Source organism: Agrilus planipennis, unplaced genomic scaffold (genome assembly GCF_000699045.2).
Source record: "Agrilus planipennis isolate EAB-ADULT unplaced genomic scaffold, Apla_2.0 scaffold11, whole genome shotgun sequence".
NCBI classification, from domain to species: Eukaryota; Metazoa; Arthropoda; class Insecta; order Coleoptera; family Buprestidae; genus Agrilus; species Agrilus planipennis.
The window spans coordinates 107,877-124,884 of record NW_020440736.1 but is presented as its reverse complement, the minus strand read 5'-3'; the positions used below and the strand labels follow the sequence as shown (position 1 = coordinate 124,884).

Sequence of the window (17,008 nt, the reverse complement as noted above, 5' to 3'; positions counted from 1 at the left end):
TTTATCTACAGTATTTTTGAAAGAAATATATATATATAAAATAAAATGTTATTTGAGTAATTATCAAACACTGCAGAAGTGATAGACAGGCAACGTTTGAAGTCGATATGTACAGATTCAACTGGACAGTGGAATGTCTATTTATTTATGAGTATTTACAGAATTCAACAAAACATGAGACTTCAATTAAAACGACAAGTTAGTAATGAGGATACGGATTTATAGTGGCATCGGTTATTGTGCCAACTGCACACACCACACGGAACCTTCTTAAGCTACTTTATTTCTATAGCTATACTTACGTCGTATTAAGTCGCTTTATATAAAAATACATCTATGTGTTGTCGATTTTGAAACCATCTTTGTCAAACAAAACTCGAGTTCTATTTCTTTGAATAGTACTTTTCAATTTGATACCAATTAATGTACTAATTAAGAATCGGAATACTACCTTTACGTACTAATGTGAAAATTCATTTTTAATTTTCAATCCCGCTACAAACTATCTCAAGTTAATGAGGGAAATTTTTTTTGTTGCTGTTGTCTCGAGCCCAGGCTGTCGAGACTTCGAGATATAATCTACGTTCACGTTGTCAACGCAGCACTACCACTGAGGATGTCAGCCGCAGTAGCCGACGAAACGTCTGGATAGAATAATTCACTTAGACCACGGCCCTATAGCCCGAACCTTCCTTCTACTATGGATTCCGGCCGTGAAAGCCTTTGTTCTTATATAATTCTGTTATCGTAAATAGTGTGCGGTTGTTTATGATTTCTCTCTTTAATAAATTATTTGTTGTAATAATCGAGAAGGGTGTTAGAAGTGGTAATGTTTGGTTAACAGAATAAGAAAGGACGAAAAGTTTAGTCATGGTTATTTGGCCACAAGTCAGATTGTAGGCATCATCATCATCATCACCATGGCTACCATCAGCAGCCGTTGTTGGCACATAAAAAGTATTATTGTTCATCTATTTTATCTCAGGTGCGTTGCTTTTTCACTTGTTTCCTAACTGAACCTGTTTTAGTTACAAAAACGATATTGAAAACTTTTCACGGACATTAGTGCTTTCTGCTGCACCTTCCAATAACCAAACTGATCATCTATAGTAAACGGTTTAATGGATTCCTCACACATGAATGATCTTGGAGACGTATATATATACATGTATATATAGATATAGATATACATAGTGCTTCTTCTAATTAAAACTCCTGAGCTACTACATCATGTCTCTAGTAGCACCTTGTTAAAATAACATTTTTAACATCCAAAGAAAAAGTCTTTTTGCAATTAATTATTTATTTTACGTTGTTCTCTTGAATACTTACACAAACATACATAAGCGGTAGGTTTTTAGTAGATACATTTTTAAGTTCAGCATGAAAACACGTTCTGTATTTTGTAGCATACATTTGGAATAAGGATTCCAATTAAAATACGAATGCAATCAATACCTACCTATCTTGTAATTAAAATGGTTTTTGTAAAACATTTATTGCCATTTGTATTTGGACAGTTTTTAAATTAATTTTGTTTTCGTGTTGCTTTTTCCTACCGTAACCGTATGATCCTAGTCCAGCTAAACCTTAATTGAAGACAACAGGAATGAAATTGCCCGAGACCTTTGTCTGCAGTAACAAGGGTTTAGTTTTGCCTGTTTTACAAAAAAAACACCTATATTTGACAACTTTGATGTAGTTAATCTCATTTGAGGGTTTCGAGTCAATTTCGAGGTATGCGGTTTTCCGAACTATATACCTTTCATTAGTGAAAATTAATATAGTGATAATGTCCTTTCTATTGTTTACCGTCATGTATGAAATAGTACTTAAGGATGTTTGTGAGGTATGTCAGAATGCTACGAGACAAATAAAAATTTGGAAGAACGTTCCTCATTCAATTCTAAAACTCCTGTAAAAATTACAAATCGATTCACTAAACCGTTAAAAAGTTATTGAAATTTTAAAAAATTGTAATTTTACACGTCATTTTATGGAGATTCGTTAACCGAACAGATTAAATTTATTTTTATTAACAGAAAAAAAGCTACCAGAAATTTCAAACTTTTATAATAAGTAACTTGAACTCTGGAGAATCACTTTAGCGTAAGGTTATTCAAATTCACTAAATGGTTATCGAGGAAAAAATGAAAAATTAGCTGAAAATCTCGTTTTTACTTGATAATATAATGATAATATTTATAATTGTCTGAAATAAATGCAATTTTAAAGTTTTAATTATTATTTAAACATATTAAAAAGTTTTACGCTCATTATTAATAGAGATTGAAACTAAATATTTTTTTGTTTCGAAGTTGAAATCAAGGCATATTCACTGCCAAAAGTCAGTTAAAAATTTTCCATATTATTCGTTATTTCTTATTTTATTCAAAGTTTTTGGTCAAATTCCAAATTTTCTCTCAAACCGTATACTTTTTTTTAGTATAGGTAGTATTTATTTACCTTATGATATGCTGCAAGCAAAACCTAATTAATCACGAATTTATAATTTTATGTACTCTTGTCTCCGATTGTACCTCCCAAACATCCTTAGTCTCATCTAAGGATACCCCCCGCGTAACTTGGGGGCAGTTACGAACATTTTTATGGTCCGATTTGTGCTCAACGCATCGAAAAGTCAATTCCGAAGTATGCGGTTTTCGGAAGTACATACAACCTAGCCTTTTCATAACTCTATAATATTACAAATTGAATTCATTGAAATGTAACGTTAAGAATTTTTAATTCAATGATGAACTGTATTTGCATTGAGATATAGGACTAATGCACTTTTAACTTGATAAATTCCTTAATGCAGTAAATTAACTAACACTAGATTCAATATCAGAGAGAAGTTTCTAGAGCACTTAGCAGACGCGTCGTTTTTGTAAATCTTTTTTCAAATTTTCTACGCACATTTCTTATTCTAATCTACTTTTTTTCTTCACTTTGCGCTCCGTAAAGCGTGCTGGTAACTATATGTGCATGTGTATTCGTGTTCAAGAAAATATCTTGGTTTGTACATACACGAACGTATGAGATGACATAATTAATATACGCCGCTTTGAAGTAGGCTGTTGACATTTCTTAAGCAGAATTTCCAGGTCCCACGAATCTAACTGTGTGTGAAGAGACATACTCGTGGTTAAGTGCCAGTATGTAATCATTCTATCTCCGTTTTGCTCTTTCTCTCAGTTGGCCGCGAACATTGCTGAATCTTAATTCATATATATTTGAGACCAACGTTAATTACACCTGAGATTGATGCATATTCACTTGTCTTATGAGAACTGTGTATACTAACTACTTAAACCCATGACCTTAGTTACGCCTCATATCCTAACCATAATAATATCTTACGACCACTGACCAAACAATTATTTTATTTTAAGTAATCGGACAGTTGTGGTTTAATAACATATTTCGTTAATACCAAAGAATTTTTAAAAAGTATGCCACAAATCATTTAATTTTATATTAAACGTAAAACAACACAAACGTCAGATTGTAGTCCTTTTTGTCAAGATACGGTTTAAAGGCGCGACAATTTGAATCTATCGTTTCGGGCGAATTCCAGTAACTACAGGGCGTTATATCAAACGAAAAACAAAAATACTAATGGTCCATTTAAATTTTCTAGGACTTATGCGACAAAATGAATCTTGCATGGATATTGCACGAAAAATAACAGCATTTTTGGTGGTCATTTTGAATTTCTTGGGGCTTATTATAGCCTATCACTTTCAATTTTTTGAGGCTTGTTGTAGCCTATTGTAAGGATATAACAAGGCAAGTCTTGCGTTGTTGTCGGATTTTAAAAGCCACAACGTGTTTTGATCCAATATTGAACGAAAAATAACACAATTTTTTGTGATCATTTTCAATTTGTTGAGGCTTGTTGTAGCCTATTGTAACGACAATAAGGCGAATATTGGGTTATTGGGCGATTTTAAAAGCCACAAGGCGTTTTGACCTTATGTTGAACGAAAAATAACACAATTTTCCGTATGTATAGGTTGTTTTGAATTTGTTAAGGCGAGTCGTAGTTTTTTGTAAAGACGAAACAATGAGGCGAACGTTGCGTTGTGGGAAATTTTAAAAACCACAACGCGTTGTGATACAATTTTATACCAAAATTAACAGCATTTTCGTAATGGCGGTCGTATTATATTGGTTGAGGCTTGTTGTGGTCCTTTTGTAAAAATGCGACATGATAAGTTTTGAGTTGTGGACGAATTGGTTGGTGGTTGTTGTAGTTCAATTTTTTCTCATACTTTGAATCGAACACCGTTTAAACATTAGATGATACGGATAAGTTGTGGCTCATTGTGTGGGCCGTCTTTTATAAGTTAATTAGTTATCGATTATAGGGATTGGTACAAATCAAATCGGTTAATGGTTGATGATTACTTGAAAGCATGATGCTCATTTATGCACCTGTTGTTATGTTGTCAGTCAAATAAGAGATTAAATTGTCAATCGGGTTTAGTAAAGAAAACATGATCGCTAGTGACGCGGCTAAATTATTTCGATGGCTGATTAGTAAACAAATCGCGCTGAGGATCTTGTATAACTCGTTGACGGTATGCGGCCCACTGAAAACCGCTTGCAAAGACTGCTTATGAATGTTTACTCTTTAACTAGATCGCCGACAGTAACCTGCTCGCCTGTGGCGGGTAATTGCATCTATTAAAGTAAATTATAACTGAAACTTCCTTAATTACCGATATCTAATGATCAACAACTCTAGTTTAACAGTTCTATTTTGGAAGTAGTGGTGGACAAAACGAAGGGATGGTCCAGGCATTATAAGCAAACAGGACTCTTTCCAAGCCACGAAAACTAAATCCATAAAAGGTAAATTGAACAGATAGGATTTTTTATCACATTTCCACATTAGGTTATAACTAACTTTCTGTTAACCTGTATGTTTCGCTTCACGGATGAACTCCAAACACAATACAATCAAATTTGGGAGGAACATACTCTGGAGCCCTAAGGATCTTGATAAAGAGGCGGTAAAACGTCTGTGACCTCATATATAGATATAGACGATTCCCAGAGTAGCGCAGTGTACGATTTATTTTCAAAAACCATCTTTGATTAAATTGTAATTTAGAAATTCGAATAATATTGTTAAAGGTGGACAGTGGGTGCGGCGGAAAAGAAAAGGTTAGATAGAAGCGTTCGAAATGTGGTGTAACAGGAGAATGATGAGGATATCGTCGATAGAGAAGGTTAAAAATGAAGAGGTATTGGAAGGAATAGGAGAACAGGGGACTCTATGGAAGTCAGTAAGAAATAGACGAAATAGATTGGTAGGTATGAAGGTCTAATCAGAAACATTAGAGGCAGAAACGGATGTTAGGAGAGGTAGAGGTAGACCTAGATTAGATTACTGTTCGAAAATAGTTATGGATTATGTGTTGTTCTGGTTTTAGGGAAATGCGAAGTTTAGCTCAGGATTAGGAAGGAGTGGAGGTGCGTGTCCAACCAGTCTTAGGACTGACGACGTTATGATAATGATATAATTAGACAGAATTAGGGCAACTGAAACAAGAATGCTTCCAATACTACAACGTTCCCAAAAAGTGAAGCTCTATGTTAGCCATCACTGCAATAATTAACTGATCGTATATGTACAATTATTTACCTTTAAATGTGACCAGGCTTCAGTGCTGTCCACTACTAAATAGAAATGATCTTTAGTAGGAATAAAAGTAATAATAATATAAAGTTGAACGAGAATAATTTTTATGTTGGGTATCACTTCCACTTGAAGTTTGGAAAGAAAGTTAAGTGGATTAGGCGAAAAAAAAAAATGTCGTAAGGTCTAATACATGCACCCCTTAATAAAGTAAGCTCTTTAGAAGAGAAGCCCCGAACTCACCCTTGCCATTAAAAAAACCGGAAGCAAGATCAACACGTTAATAAAAGCGCAGTAGAAGGTGGTGCATGTCGCGTATTAGACATTACCATATTGCTTTTAAAATCTCGTCAGGAAAAAAAGTGGAAAACTCATAAATTTAAATTACCAGATATGTATATATATATATTCTATGGCGGAGTCCGTGGAGGTGGAAGTAGATATACAAAGCGAATGCAAATAGATCACATCGATAAGAAGAACGGTTTCTTCATCATCCCCTACGCAGGATGGTGGCTCTCTTTAAAGGAAATAATCAGCTACATGCCTCAGACGAAAGAGAAAAAAAATCAGACTTGCAAATTCCGAATGTACCCTTCACAGTCTGTAAAGATATTAGCCTCTTACATTTACACCGTCACCCCCTGGTGCCGTTCGAAGCTCATTCAATTATTTTCGGAGGAGAAAAAATTAAGGAAACAGTTGTACACAAGGTGCTATTAGCATATTTTTTATTGGTGACGCGAACTAACTGCGTTTGCAGTTAATGAAAGTAATAAATTGGTGTTCTGTTCACCGTTTAAGCTCATTTTAAATTGCTTGGAAGATTAATCGTTTTCTCACTCCTGCCAGATGATTTTTGTTATAAATTTAATGGGAAGGAACGTTATTTTCGCCTCCCCGTTTTTCCTATCTCCAAGATTTATTTTGATACCGTTCGTTTATTACGTCGTCCCTTACACGAAAGGAATTAATCAAAAACATCGTATCAGCGCAAAAGTTAATTTCCTATTTTCTTTGATTTCACCCTGCGGCTTATCACCTTGTTGAAATTCATTTTTAATAAACCACCTGACTTTTCATAAAGTCCTCTTCATTATTTTGTACATACGGGAGGACACTGGGACATGTTGCAACAATTTCATGTTTTTCTTAAACATTTTGGCAATGAAACGAGAAAAAGACGAAAATTTATCAAAATATGTGCAATACTTTGGAGATTATGCCATATTTGTTGAGAAAACAAACACATTATAAAGCAGTAACAAAAATATGTAATTAAAAGAAAAAAAGCAATATTTTCCCTACGAATAGGGTAACAGTTTAAGGGGCACGTTGTAATATTCACTCAGAAAGCTTCCATCTTCAGTTTCGCGTCTCGTGCATATAATGGACATTATCTGTATTGGACCAATTTTGCGTAATTATAAGTACATACCATACAATACATTTCACCTTCCTCAAACCTACTCTTTTGAAGAGAAACTTCGATCAGTATTCCTATATTACTGCTGAGTTCATATTTGGGAGCCAATAAGGATAACGGGATCTATATTTTCTGGATTTAGGCGATCTGACATCACCAACGACGAAGACGAAGTTAGATTTTCGTTTTTTCGAAAACTTCTTTTCTTTTCAAAAATGGAAATGATGTGTTACCGTTGCCTTTCCTCTTGGGAAAAGTTAGTTGACTTTTCAATCCCTAAACTTTGAATGAAATTTGATGCTAAATAATTTAACAACTGAGAAATATGTACCAAGAATGATTAAGCAGATACCAGAATGGTCAAGAAGACATTCCTTGACCTCTGGGCTTCTTATTTGATCCCTTATATTAGTAAAACCAATGGTTTTTCGCCTACAGAAGCTGCATAGTAAACCGAATCGATTGCATTGTGCTTAAAACAATACCAATATCGTTTAAAGTATTTATGTTTGATAATATAATTACAAATAAAAATAATTATTTAGCCCTTTTATGTACAAAATGCTGGGCTTAAAAAGTGAAACGTTTTTTTTTACTTCCTTTGGATATTCTGACACCTTACATAGCGCTCTGACGATTTTTCACACAATAAAAAGAAAATATTTGTTGAGTAATCTGTCTATTAAAAAAGTTAGGTAACAATTAAATTTTTTGTTGTAATTAAGCGGTCACACCGTTCGTAATGCTTACTCACACACGTCGTCTTCTTCATTCATTCGCAGAAAATAATTTATAGTCTTGTGTTTATTATAATTACTGTAACAGTTTATTACGAGATGTGTAACGAGGAGACTACCTGGATTTGTTTTTCTGGAATTCGGAACAGCCAATTAAAAGTAAAACGTTTTTCTCACGATAAAACGGGAAGGAATTAAACGTTTTACAATTAAATCCTTTCAGGCGTAGGTATGGGTATGTGCATGTACATTAAAAAGTCAATGAATGCTTCATCATTCCGTATTAAGGATCATTCGATGGGATATGCAAAGGGTGTCTCTTGTTGAATGACGCACAAGCCAAATGGAGTTAATCTAAGTGTAACCATAAAAGCAGACAATGCACGGGGATATCGATGTACAAGTATTGAAGGTTATGGGACTCCGCCGTTCGCACCCCGAACTTCCTCATGGATTTGTAACATATTCATGAGTTAAATCCGACCAAAAGAAAGCAGGTTGATTCTTACCCCACAAATACACATCTAATATGAATATGATAGGCGCGGGAGGCGCTGATCAAAATGCATAGCTTCTGCTTATGGCACTTTTACCGTAGTGACTCTTTTTCGAGTAAGAACTTTAATGATACCTCCTCTTCCGATACGGATAAGAAAATATTGGGATTTAAAATCGGAATGAATACCAGCAGTTTAATTATTTACTAATTGAATTGAAATCAATCTGCTTAGAAAATGCACTTTATTGCTTATAAAATGTTTAAAAACTAAAGGAGTAGTCTTTTGAGTCAATATATTAGAAGGATTGTAGGAAATTTGAAACCTTGACAAAATTCGTTGTAAATTTAGTTGCATCTACTTTATATTGTGGGAAACCAAATGCATATTGATTATCACTATTATTATTATTATTATTATTACTACTATTACGAACATTTTACAAAAGTCATTCAAATTCTCTTAAAAGGCTAAAAATTGGATTTCGTAAAATTTTAAATTAAGATATTTTGAAATCCTGACGTGCTAATTGTAAGGCTTCTGGTCGTAATTGCCTGGTCCATATATGTTGGCCTGTGTAATTAAATAGTTAAAATTCACGTAGTGAAAATGGAGTAGTAATATATAAGGGAGATCGTGCGTGTAGGCGTCGTGGGGTCCTTTATAAATTGAGAAAGGAATGTGTGCTTTAGTGCAGCAAAAAATCAATGCATATCAATGGAAAAGGAGCGTGGAGCAGATAGTGAAATCAAGTGGAGTAAACCATTGATATCGGCCAATCAAAGAATACTTTATTAAATCCTTCTCGAGCTATTGTGCGATATAGAACGAAGGGACCGACGCGTCCAGATAGACTGCAATTTCCGGATACATGTCAGCTGGGGGAAATTGTTCACTATTTACAGAAAGTCGCTGTTATGTTCATTTATCAGATGCCCTTTGACACCTAACAAATGTTTACACTGCGCCGTCTTGATTGCCATTTTCGATTTCTATTTTACTCCTCCTCTACACAGGGTGTTTTTCGTAGTTTCTTTATTCTTGGCATACATAATAGATAGAGAGGTATAGTGTGTCAGAATTGAATAAATAAATAAAAATAATTACAACGCCACTGTGTTCGTTAGCGGCGCGGCGTCGTAAAATATTGTTTGAAGACGAAAAAGAAGAGGATATGTTGAAACAAAAGAAGTGAAGTCCGCTGTTGCTTAAACAGTAGAGGCTCTCGGTCATTAGAAAGTAAGGGTAACTAATAATTTTGTTTGAACATTAGAAAGACAAATGAAGCACATGTCCCAACTGACCGCGGCCAGCTCCTCGTTCGGAGAACACAGGATTGCGTGTTTACCGACGTAATTACTTTACCAAAATTTAAATACCAATGAAAAACGTTTGATTTTTGCCGATTCACAACTGATTGGAAGAATTCACGAAAGTTAAATAATTCAGTTATGCTTTGAACTGTCACCGTTTTATTTTGCATACTTTGTCACTGCTCATAAAATATTGGCTTCCTTACGAAACAGAATAATATTGAAAATATCACTTGTAATTCGAGAAATTATTTTGGACCGCGTAACAAACAAGCTACACACATCTCTGTAACAAATTTTTTGTTAAATATTTTTCTTTTGCCTGTAGATGTTTCTCAAGTTTGGAACTAATTAGATAAGGAGTAAGTGAATCGTCAAATACATCTTAATTTTATTTACGGCACCTATAAATGTGTAGCGTCAAGAAGCAAGTGGGTATCCCACTAATGGCGTTAAATTAAGTTATAACCGGGCTGTTAAATGATAGAACGGAAGCATTAATATAGGTAGAGATAAGAGAGAGAAACTGACATAACAGTGTTAAATAATTTGGTCTCTTTTGTTAAAGATGACATAGCGTAGATGTAAACTCAATGATTCTCCAAGATTCTTCGGATGAGGTCAGGAATGTCTCCTCAATGATTACGTACTTCATGAAATTCTTCATCTGACAGTATTGTAGATATTAATAAAAGAATAAATGTCGCCGAGTTAATCAGGATATGCAGCATTTTAAGGATCATTGATATCTCCTGGGCATGAATACTGATTTGGACAGTATTGGAAATTGTGCCATAGAATAGAGAAAGGATATTGGATAAATGAATATGAACGTTTGAAAGTGTATTAAAAAGAGCAAAAGAAATGCTGATCGTTTCGGAAAGACTACAAAACTAGTTAACCCCGTCCACATCAAGCTGAGCCTGCACGTGCCCCAACAGGAGTAAATTTATCACGTGGCAGAAGTCGTCGGCAGATGCAAATAAGCAACAAGTGGCACGGGGTGATTCCACTACAAGAAAAAACGATTTCAACCAGTTTACCCCCATGTGGCTTGGTATTTCTCACCGAGAAGATGAGGAGGAAGAAGAAGAAAGTTGGTCACTCACCGGTAATAAGGGAATGCCTGGGACATGTGCAATTCCATCGGAGTGGCAGGGTGGTGTGCGGGAGCGTATCCATGGTGTTCTGTCGCCTGGTGCATGATACCACCGGCGGCGGCTGCTGCGGCAGCGGCGGCCGCCGTATGATGGTGGCCCAATACCGCTGCCCACGGCGAAGAGGCAAATCCCCCCGGGTGCTCCAGCTCGACCAAGGATCGGGACACACTGCAGTGCATCAATAAACCAACAACCCACTCTCACTCACTGAGAAGACGCATGACACTCGCGCGACGTCGCTCGTGAATTTTTGTCTTGGTGGATCTTTTTACGTGGTCGCGAGCACATGTGACAGAAGCCGCGGACACTCAGCCATTGATCGCAGGATGCTGAATGACTGAAGAATCTGGAGGCGGAGCCGCGGATTTGGCCGCGTGCGTGGCCTGGTGCACGTGACTTGGTCGCCGGCCCAATATCGCATGGCCCGACCCTCCGCGCCGCCGATACTCCCACTCAAGGCGGCCCAGCGTCGGCGACGCGGTCCGCGACGTCCACCGTCGTCTTGATCTTGCTCTATTTCAAACACCTGTACGGGGTTACCTATCACCCTCCTCATGTCGTTACCACTGGAAACCTCGAACATCGATTGAAATTCACTTCACCAGTCCCCAAATCATTTTTTTTTTCATTCCATAGGTACGAACTATTTCATCACTCTAACTATAAGGACTTCCTCATCATACAAATCTTTTCCGAAAATCCTGTATCTGAAAATAGGTCATCTCTGTATTATTCCACTAGAAACCTTGATTGAAATTTGGAAATCGACGACCCTGTACTAAAAAATTGCTACCATCCTCTCTGTGTCGTTCCACTGAAAACCTCGATTGAAATTTAGAAGTTGACGGACCTGAATCAAAAAACAGTAGCTAGAATCCTTTTGCTGTCGTTCCACTAGAAACTTCTAGTAAAATTTAGATGTCGACGATCCTGTATCAAAAAACAGTAGCTAACATCCCCTCTGTGTTGTTTCTCTGGAAACCTCCACTGAAATTTAGGAGTCGACGATCTTGTACCAAAAGTAGTAGCAGCAATCCTCTCTGTGTCATTCCTCTAGGAGCCCCGATTGAAATTTAGAAGTTGCCGACCCTCTATCAAGAAGCAGTAGCTGCCATCCTTCCTGTGTCGTTCCATTGGAATCCTTGATTGAAATTTAGAAGTCAACGATCCTATATCGTCAAACAGTAGCTGCAATCCTCTGTCATTCTTTTTTTTAGAAGTCCCGATTGAAATATAGAAGTCGCCGATTCTGTATCAAGAAACAGTAGCTACCATCCTTTCTGTGTCGTTCCACTGGAATCCTTGATTGAAATCTAGAAGTCGCCGATTCTGTATCAAGAAACAGTAGCTACCATCCTTTCTGTGTCGTTTCACTGGAATCCTTGATTGAAATTTAGAAGTCGCCGATTCTGTATCAAGAAACAGTAGCTACCATCCTTTCTGTGTCGTTTCACTGGAATCCTTGATTGAAATTTAGAAGTCGACGATCCTGTATCAAAAAACAATAGCTAGAATCCTCTCGGTGTCGTTCCAATAGAATCTTCTAATGACATTTAGATGTCGACGATCCTGTATCAAAAAGCAATAGCTAATACAATCGTCTCTATGTCATTCGAGTGGAAACCTCGATTCACATTAAGAAGTGGACAATCTTGTACCAAAAAGCAGCAGCTTTCATCCTCTCAGTTTCGTTCCACTGGAAACCACGATTGAAATTTAGAAGTCGATAATCCTGTATCAAAAAGCAATAGCTAATACAATCCTCTCAGTGTCATTCCTCTAGAAGCCCCGATTAAAATTTAGAAATCGACGATCCTGTGTGAAAAAACAGTAACTGGAATCCTCTCTGTGTCGATCGTTCCTCTAGAAACCTCTAATTCCGAAATTGACGATCCTGTATCAAAAAGCTGTAGCTAGTATAATCGTCACGGTGTCGTTGCAATGGAAACCTCGATTGAAATATAGAAGTGGACGATGTTGTATCAAAAAAGCAGTAGCTACAATCCTGTATGTGTCGTCGTTCCACTGGAAATTGTGATTGAAATGTAGAAGTCGACGATTCTTTATCAAAAAACAGTAACTAAAATCCTCTCTGTGTTGATCGTTTCTCTAGAAGCCCCGATTGAAATTTAGAAATCGATGATCCTGTATCCCAATACCTTCTATTTCATCCAATTTTGATCAGTTTCATGCAAGGGTATCTATGCATCTTTATATTTTATAAAATTGATTTGTTTGCCAAATTTTATTATTCTTATAATGATCAAATTAAGTAGGAATAGTGACTTCTCTTTTTTATCCACAAAAACTAGAAGATTCAGTACATAAGTGGTGTTTTTTATTCATTTGTTTGAAAATTTTAAAGTTTTGATCTTAAACATTGAGACAAGATTTTGACTCGGGTTTCTTTTCTTTTGTTGTTTGCTGATTTATGTTTTTCCGTAATTTAATATAAAGCTGTAACCATGTATCACGGGAGGACAGTAGACACAAAAGTAAGAAAAAAAAGTAGCTACTGTGCTTTAAAATTATTACTGGGTGTAAAGGTACATAGCAAGGAACAACCTTTTTTATTTAAGAGCTTATTTTCCTTGTGGTTGTAGTATGAAGACAGGAAGCGGGTCTATCTGATCGTCTACATCTACAAAGCACGTCGTCCACCTGAGTTGTTTATACAATACCACCTTTCATTCACTTTTCCAAAATATGAACGGACTTATTCGTGACAAGCATTTTAAGCAATGTACCCTTTGAATACTGATGGAGCCACGTTATTGTGGTCAAAAAACGCTCCTCGAACTTTGGAAACGTTTACAAAACAAAACGCTATCTCTGTGACAAATGTTTCTAACAGGAACAGGTACTTTAAGTCTTAAGTTTTAAGATAAGGATATACCTACATGCAATTGATTTAGTAATTTAAAGTTGGCGGGTAATAAATTGAAGTTAGCTACTTTTCCGAAGTCTCCAAATGGAATCGCAATTAAAAGTTCTACTTTAACATGAACTTAGTGCTGTTATGCAAGTGAACTTGTTTAATTACGGTATTTGGATGGGTCTCAGCTTTGACCCGAGTGGGTAATAACTTACAAATGGCGACCGATTGCTACATGCATGACAATCACTACCTGACAATATTATTCCAAAAAGACGTGTTCAGTATACGAATCACTTAATAGAGACACCCTTACATACTGTCATTATACTGTCCAATAAATTAATACTTCCACATGCCTATTTGAATGCTTGATGTTTTTTATATCACTACCGATAAATCGTAAATTTTACTGCTTTCAATAACGATTCGATTCCAGGAAAATTTCTAATAAAAGTATAATCCGTACAAGATTTATTGCATCCACTAAAAATCCTATTGACCTCACATATCCGATAAACAACTAAAATACTTGTGTAACGTAGATATATAATTGTTAATTTGATAAGGAATTATCATTTTTCTGGTAGATGGCTAGAGATATATATGATTATGGATTGAATGGAAACGAAACAAGTAAACACAAGTTCCTACTTACTCAATAGCGTACATTAAGTATCATTTCTCTTAAACCAAGTAATGAGTATAAGCTATTTATAAAAAGTACTATCTACTTTGGTTCAAAGAGAGTTTTTTCTTTTCATAAAGTATTTAATTGCTATAAAAACTTAAATTTCCAACTAATTTGTAATAGATAGTGTGTCGATACCAACGTGGTATCCTAATTGCAAGAAAGAAGAAAGGGGTTGCCTTTCCTATGTTGCAGATGCCCTTAGTATTCTCGGTAGTGGTTTACATCTTCCAGTCATGAATTTCGACTTCGATAATATCAGCTGTGTTTTCGCGGAGTCCTTTTGGACTCTTCTTTTAGTCCCATTGCACGCTCTCTTTGGGCATATATTTAAGAGGCCGGAAATGTAGCTCTCGTCTAGGATAAGCATGAGCAACAAGTGATGTCGTAGGTGGCGTTGCCCGATGTGCGTGTTAATATGCGTTGCGAGTACGTACGTATTCTACAGGCTGCAAGCGTAAAAGCTGAGGACTCGAATGCTAACTAACAAAAAGCTACGTGCCTAGCACCGGATGCCTGCTTGATCCTTTATGCCACCCTCCTCCTGCTCTTTTCCCCCCATTTTTCCTCTTCTTATTCACCTCCTCACGGCTGTATGCCAAGTCTCTTTATCCTCCACCTCCTCAATGAAAAGAATCGCCTACGCTGTTACTACCGTTACGAATTGTTTAACAATTTTCCTAACAATTGATAATCCAAAAGAATCGGCGACAAATTAATAATAAGTACCTATATACTTTCGTGATACATAAGTTATGTAACATATTAAGTAACCTATTGGCAATTTGGAACCTCTTTCTTATTTTTATCCATGTATATGTACGCCCTGGTAAAACCATTATCATGTCTTTTTTAACAAAGGCTAAGTTTTCACCTGATCGAACCAAATTGTATCAAGATTTTGGTTAATTTGATTTATTTTTACATTAGTTGATTATTTATCCTGAATATTTTTTATTTACAAATTTCCGTTACCAAGCATACCAATTGGTACCCAAAATTCTACTTTACGTATTCGATTTTTTTAAACTGTGAGATAGAAACTTCTCAATTTTGAAAATTGTATTTCCGACTGATAGTATCATTAGTTTCCGAACATGGGAAGTATGATCTAAATTTTGGTTGACATTCAATTAGTATATTTACCGTTATTTAGGTATCTATATATAGGTACCTGTATATTCCTAAGCGGTTGTTATTTTCATTAAGGAATTATGAAAATATTACCATTGAAAGTTAGTATTTACTTTTTTATCCCAAATATGATATTTAAGAGAACAACCAATCTGAACCACTTCAAGTGATAAAGATATTTATTTATTTGCAATGTTATTTATTCTAAGATTGATAAACTACGTTAAAATCAAACAGTCACAAGTACAACGTTTGTACTTCAACGACCAAACGACGATTTAGATGAACGTCGGGAATGAAAATTACACGTATGAAGCAGACAATTTTCCATTTGGTTGTCATTTTCATTTTCACATAGGGACCCCAGCAACAATAACAACATGAAGAGAATTCGCCGTAGTTTGAGCGCAAAGGTTAATAACTTAAAATAATGCACGCTAACGTAGAATCAATTACCGAAAGAATGCGTAGTGGTCGAAGTGGGTGTTGCACTTCGCTTCCTAATGACAAGGTAGTGACCGCCTTCTTCACAGTGAGGAGTAAATACAGGATTGGACTTCTTATGGGTATATGTTCACATTTTAAAATTGCCGTGCCATTAAACAATTTCGCTATTTTTCTTATTATTCGACGACGGTTATAGTAATGTTGCAATTCTGCTCGGCCGGCTCCTCCATTCGCCTTGGACAATTACCTTTTGATTTGGTAACTCAAATGTCGCATTTCGAAACACACATATCACTTTGCCAATGGTTCACTACGAAAACACACCTTTTTCTTAAAGTTAGTTATTCAATATCACATTTATTCGTTTATACATTTTCCTTTCTATTCTTTGTGTAGTTTACAAATTTAAACCAAAGCGTTATTTCCTGGATTATTTTAAGAGAATTTCGTCCTTTGGTGGTTTTCGAAAAATCGCTTTATTTCAATGGTGCAGGTACAGGATTACATTACCGTTCGCAAATAGTTACGCATCTGGGATGTTCTAGTTTTGGGGAAATGCGAAGATTAGCTCAGGATAGGAAAGATTGGAGGTGTGTGTCCAACCAGTCTTAGGACTGACGACCTTATGATGATGACAGGTCAACCCACATCTAGGTCTACTTCTATTCCTCTTTACTCTTGTTTCTGCCTCTAATATGTCTCTAAGTGGACCTTCATGTCTGAAAAGGTGTCGTATCAATCTACCTCGCCTATTTCTTATTGACTTCTATAGAGCCCTTTGTTCACTTATTCTTTCTAATACCTCTTCATTTCAAACCTTCTCTATCCACGGTATCCTCATCATTCGCAGGTAACAACACATTTCGAACGCTTCTAACCTTTTCCTTTCCGATGATAGCTCATCATCATCATAAGATTGTCAGTCCTAAGAGTGGTTGGACACGCACCTCCACTCTTTCCTATCCTAAACTAATCATCGCATTTCCCTAAAACTAGAACAACCCACCACCCTTACTGTTTGCGTACAGTAATCTAATCTAGGTCTACCTCTACCCCTCCTAACTTCCGTTTCTGTCGC

The 17,008-nt window shown here is 36.1% G+C and overlaps 1 protein-coding gene and 1 long non-coding RNA gene across 2 annotated transcripts in view; one reads left to right on the top strand and one right to left on the bottom strand.

Moving 5' to 3' along the window:
- Positions 1–11,081, bottom strand: part of LOC108733802 (protein trachealess) — a 140,679-nt gene extending 129,598 nt beyond the window's left edge. The window contains exon 1 of the mRNA XM_018465118.2: positions 10,733–11,081. Within this exon, the coding sequence (XP_018320620.1) occupies positions 10,733–10,962 (230 nt within the window). The 5' untranslated portion in view covers positions 10,963–11,081. The remainder of the gene's footprint in view (positions 1–10,732) is intronic.
- LOC108733805 overlaps positions 1–17,008 on the top strand; it is a 137,298-nt gene that overhangs the window by 111,683 nt on the left and 8,607 nt on the right. The gene's annotated exons all lie outside the window — the stretch shown is intronic.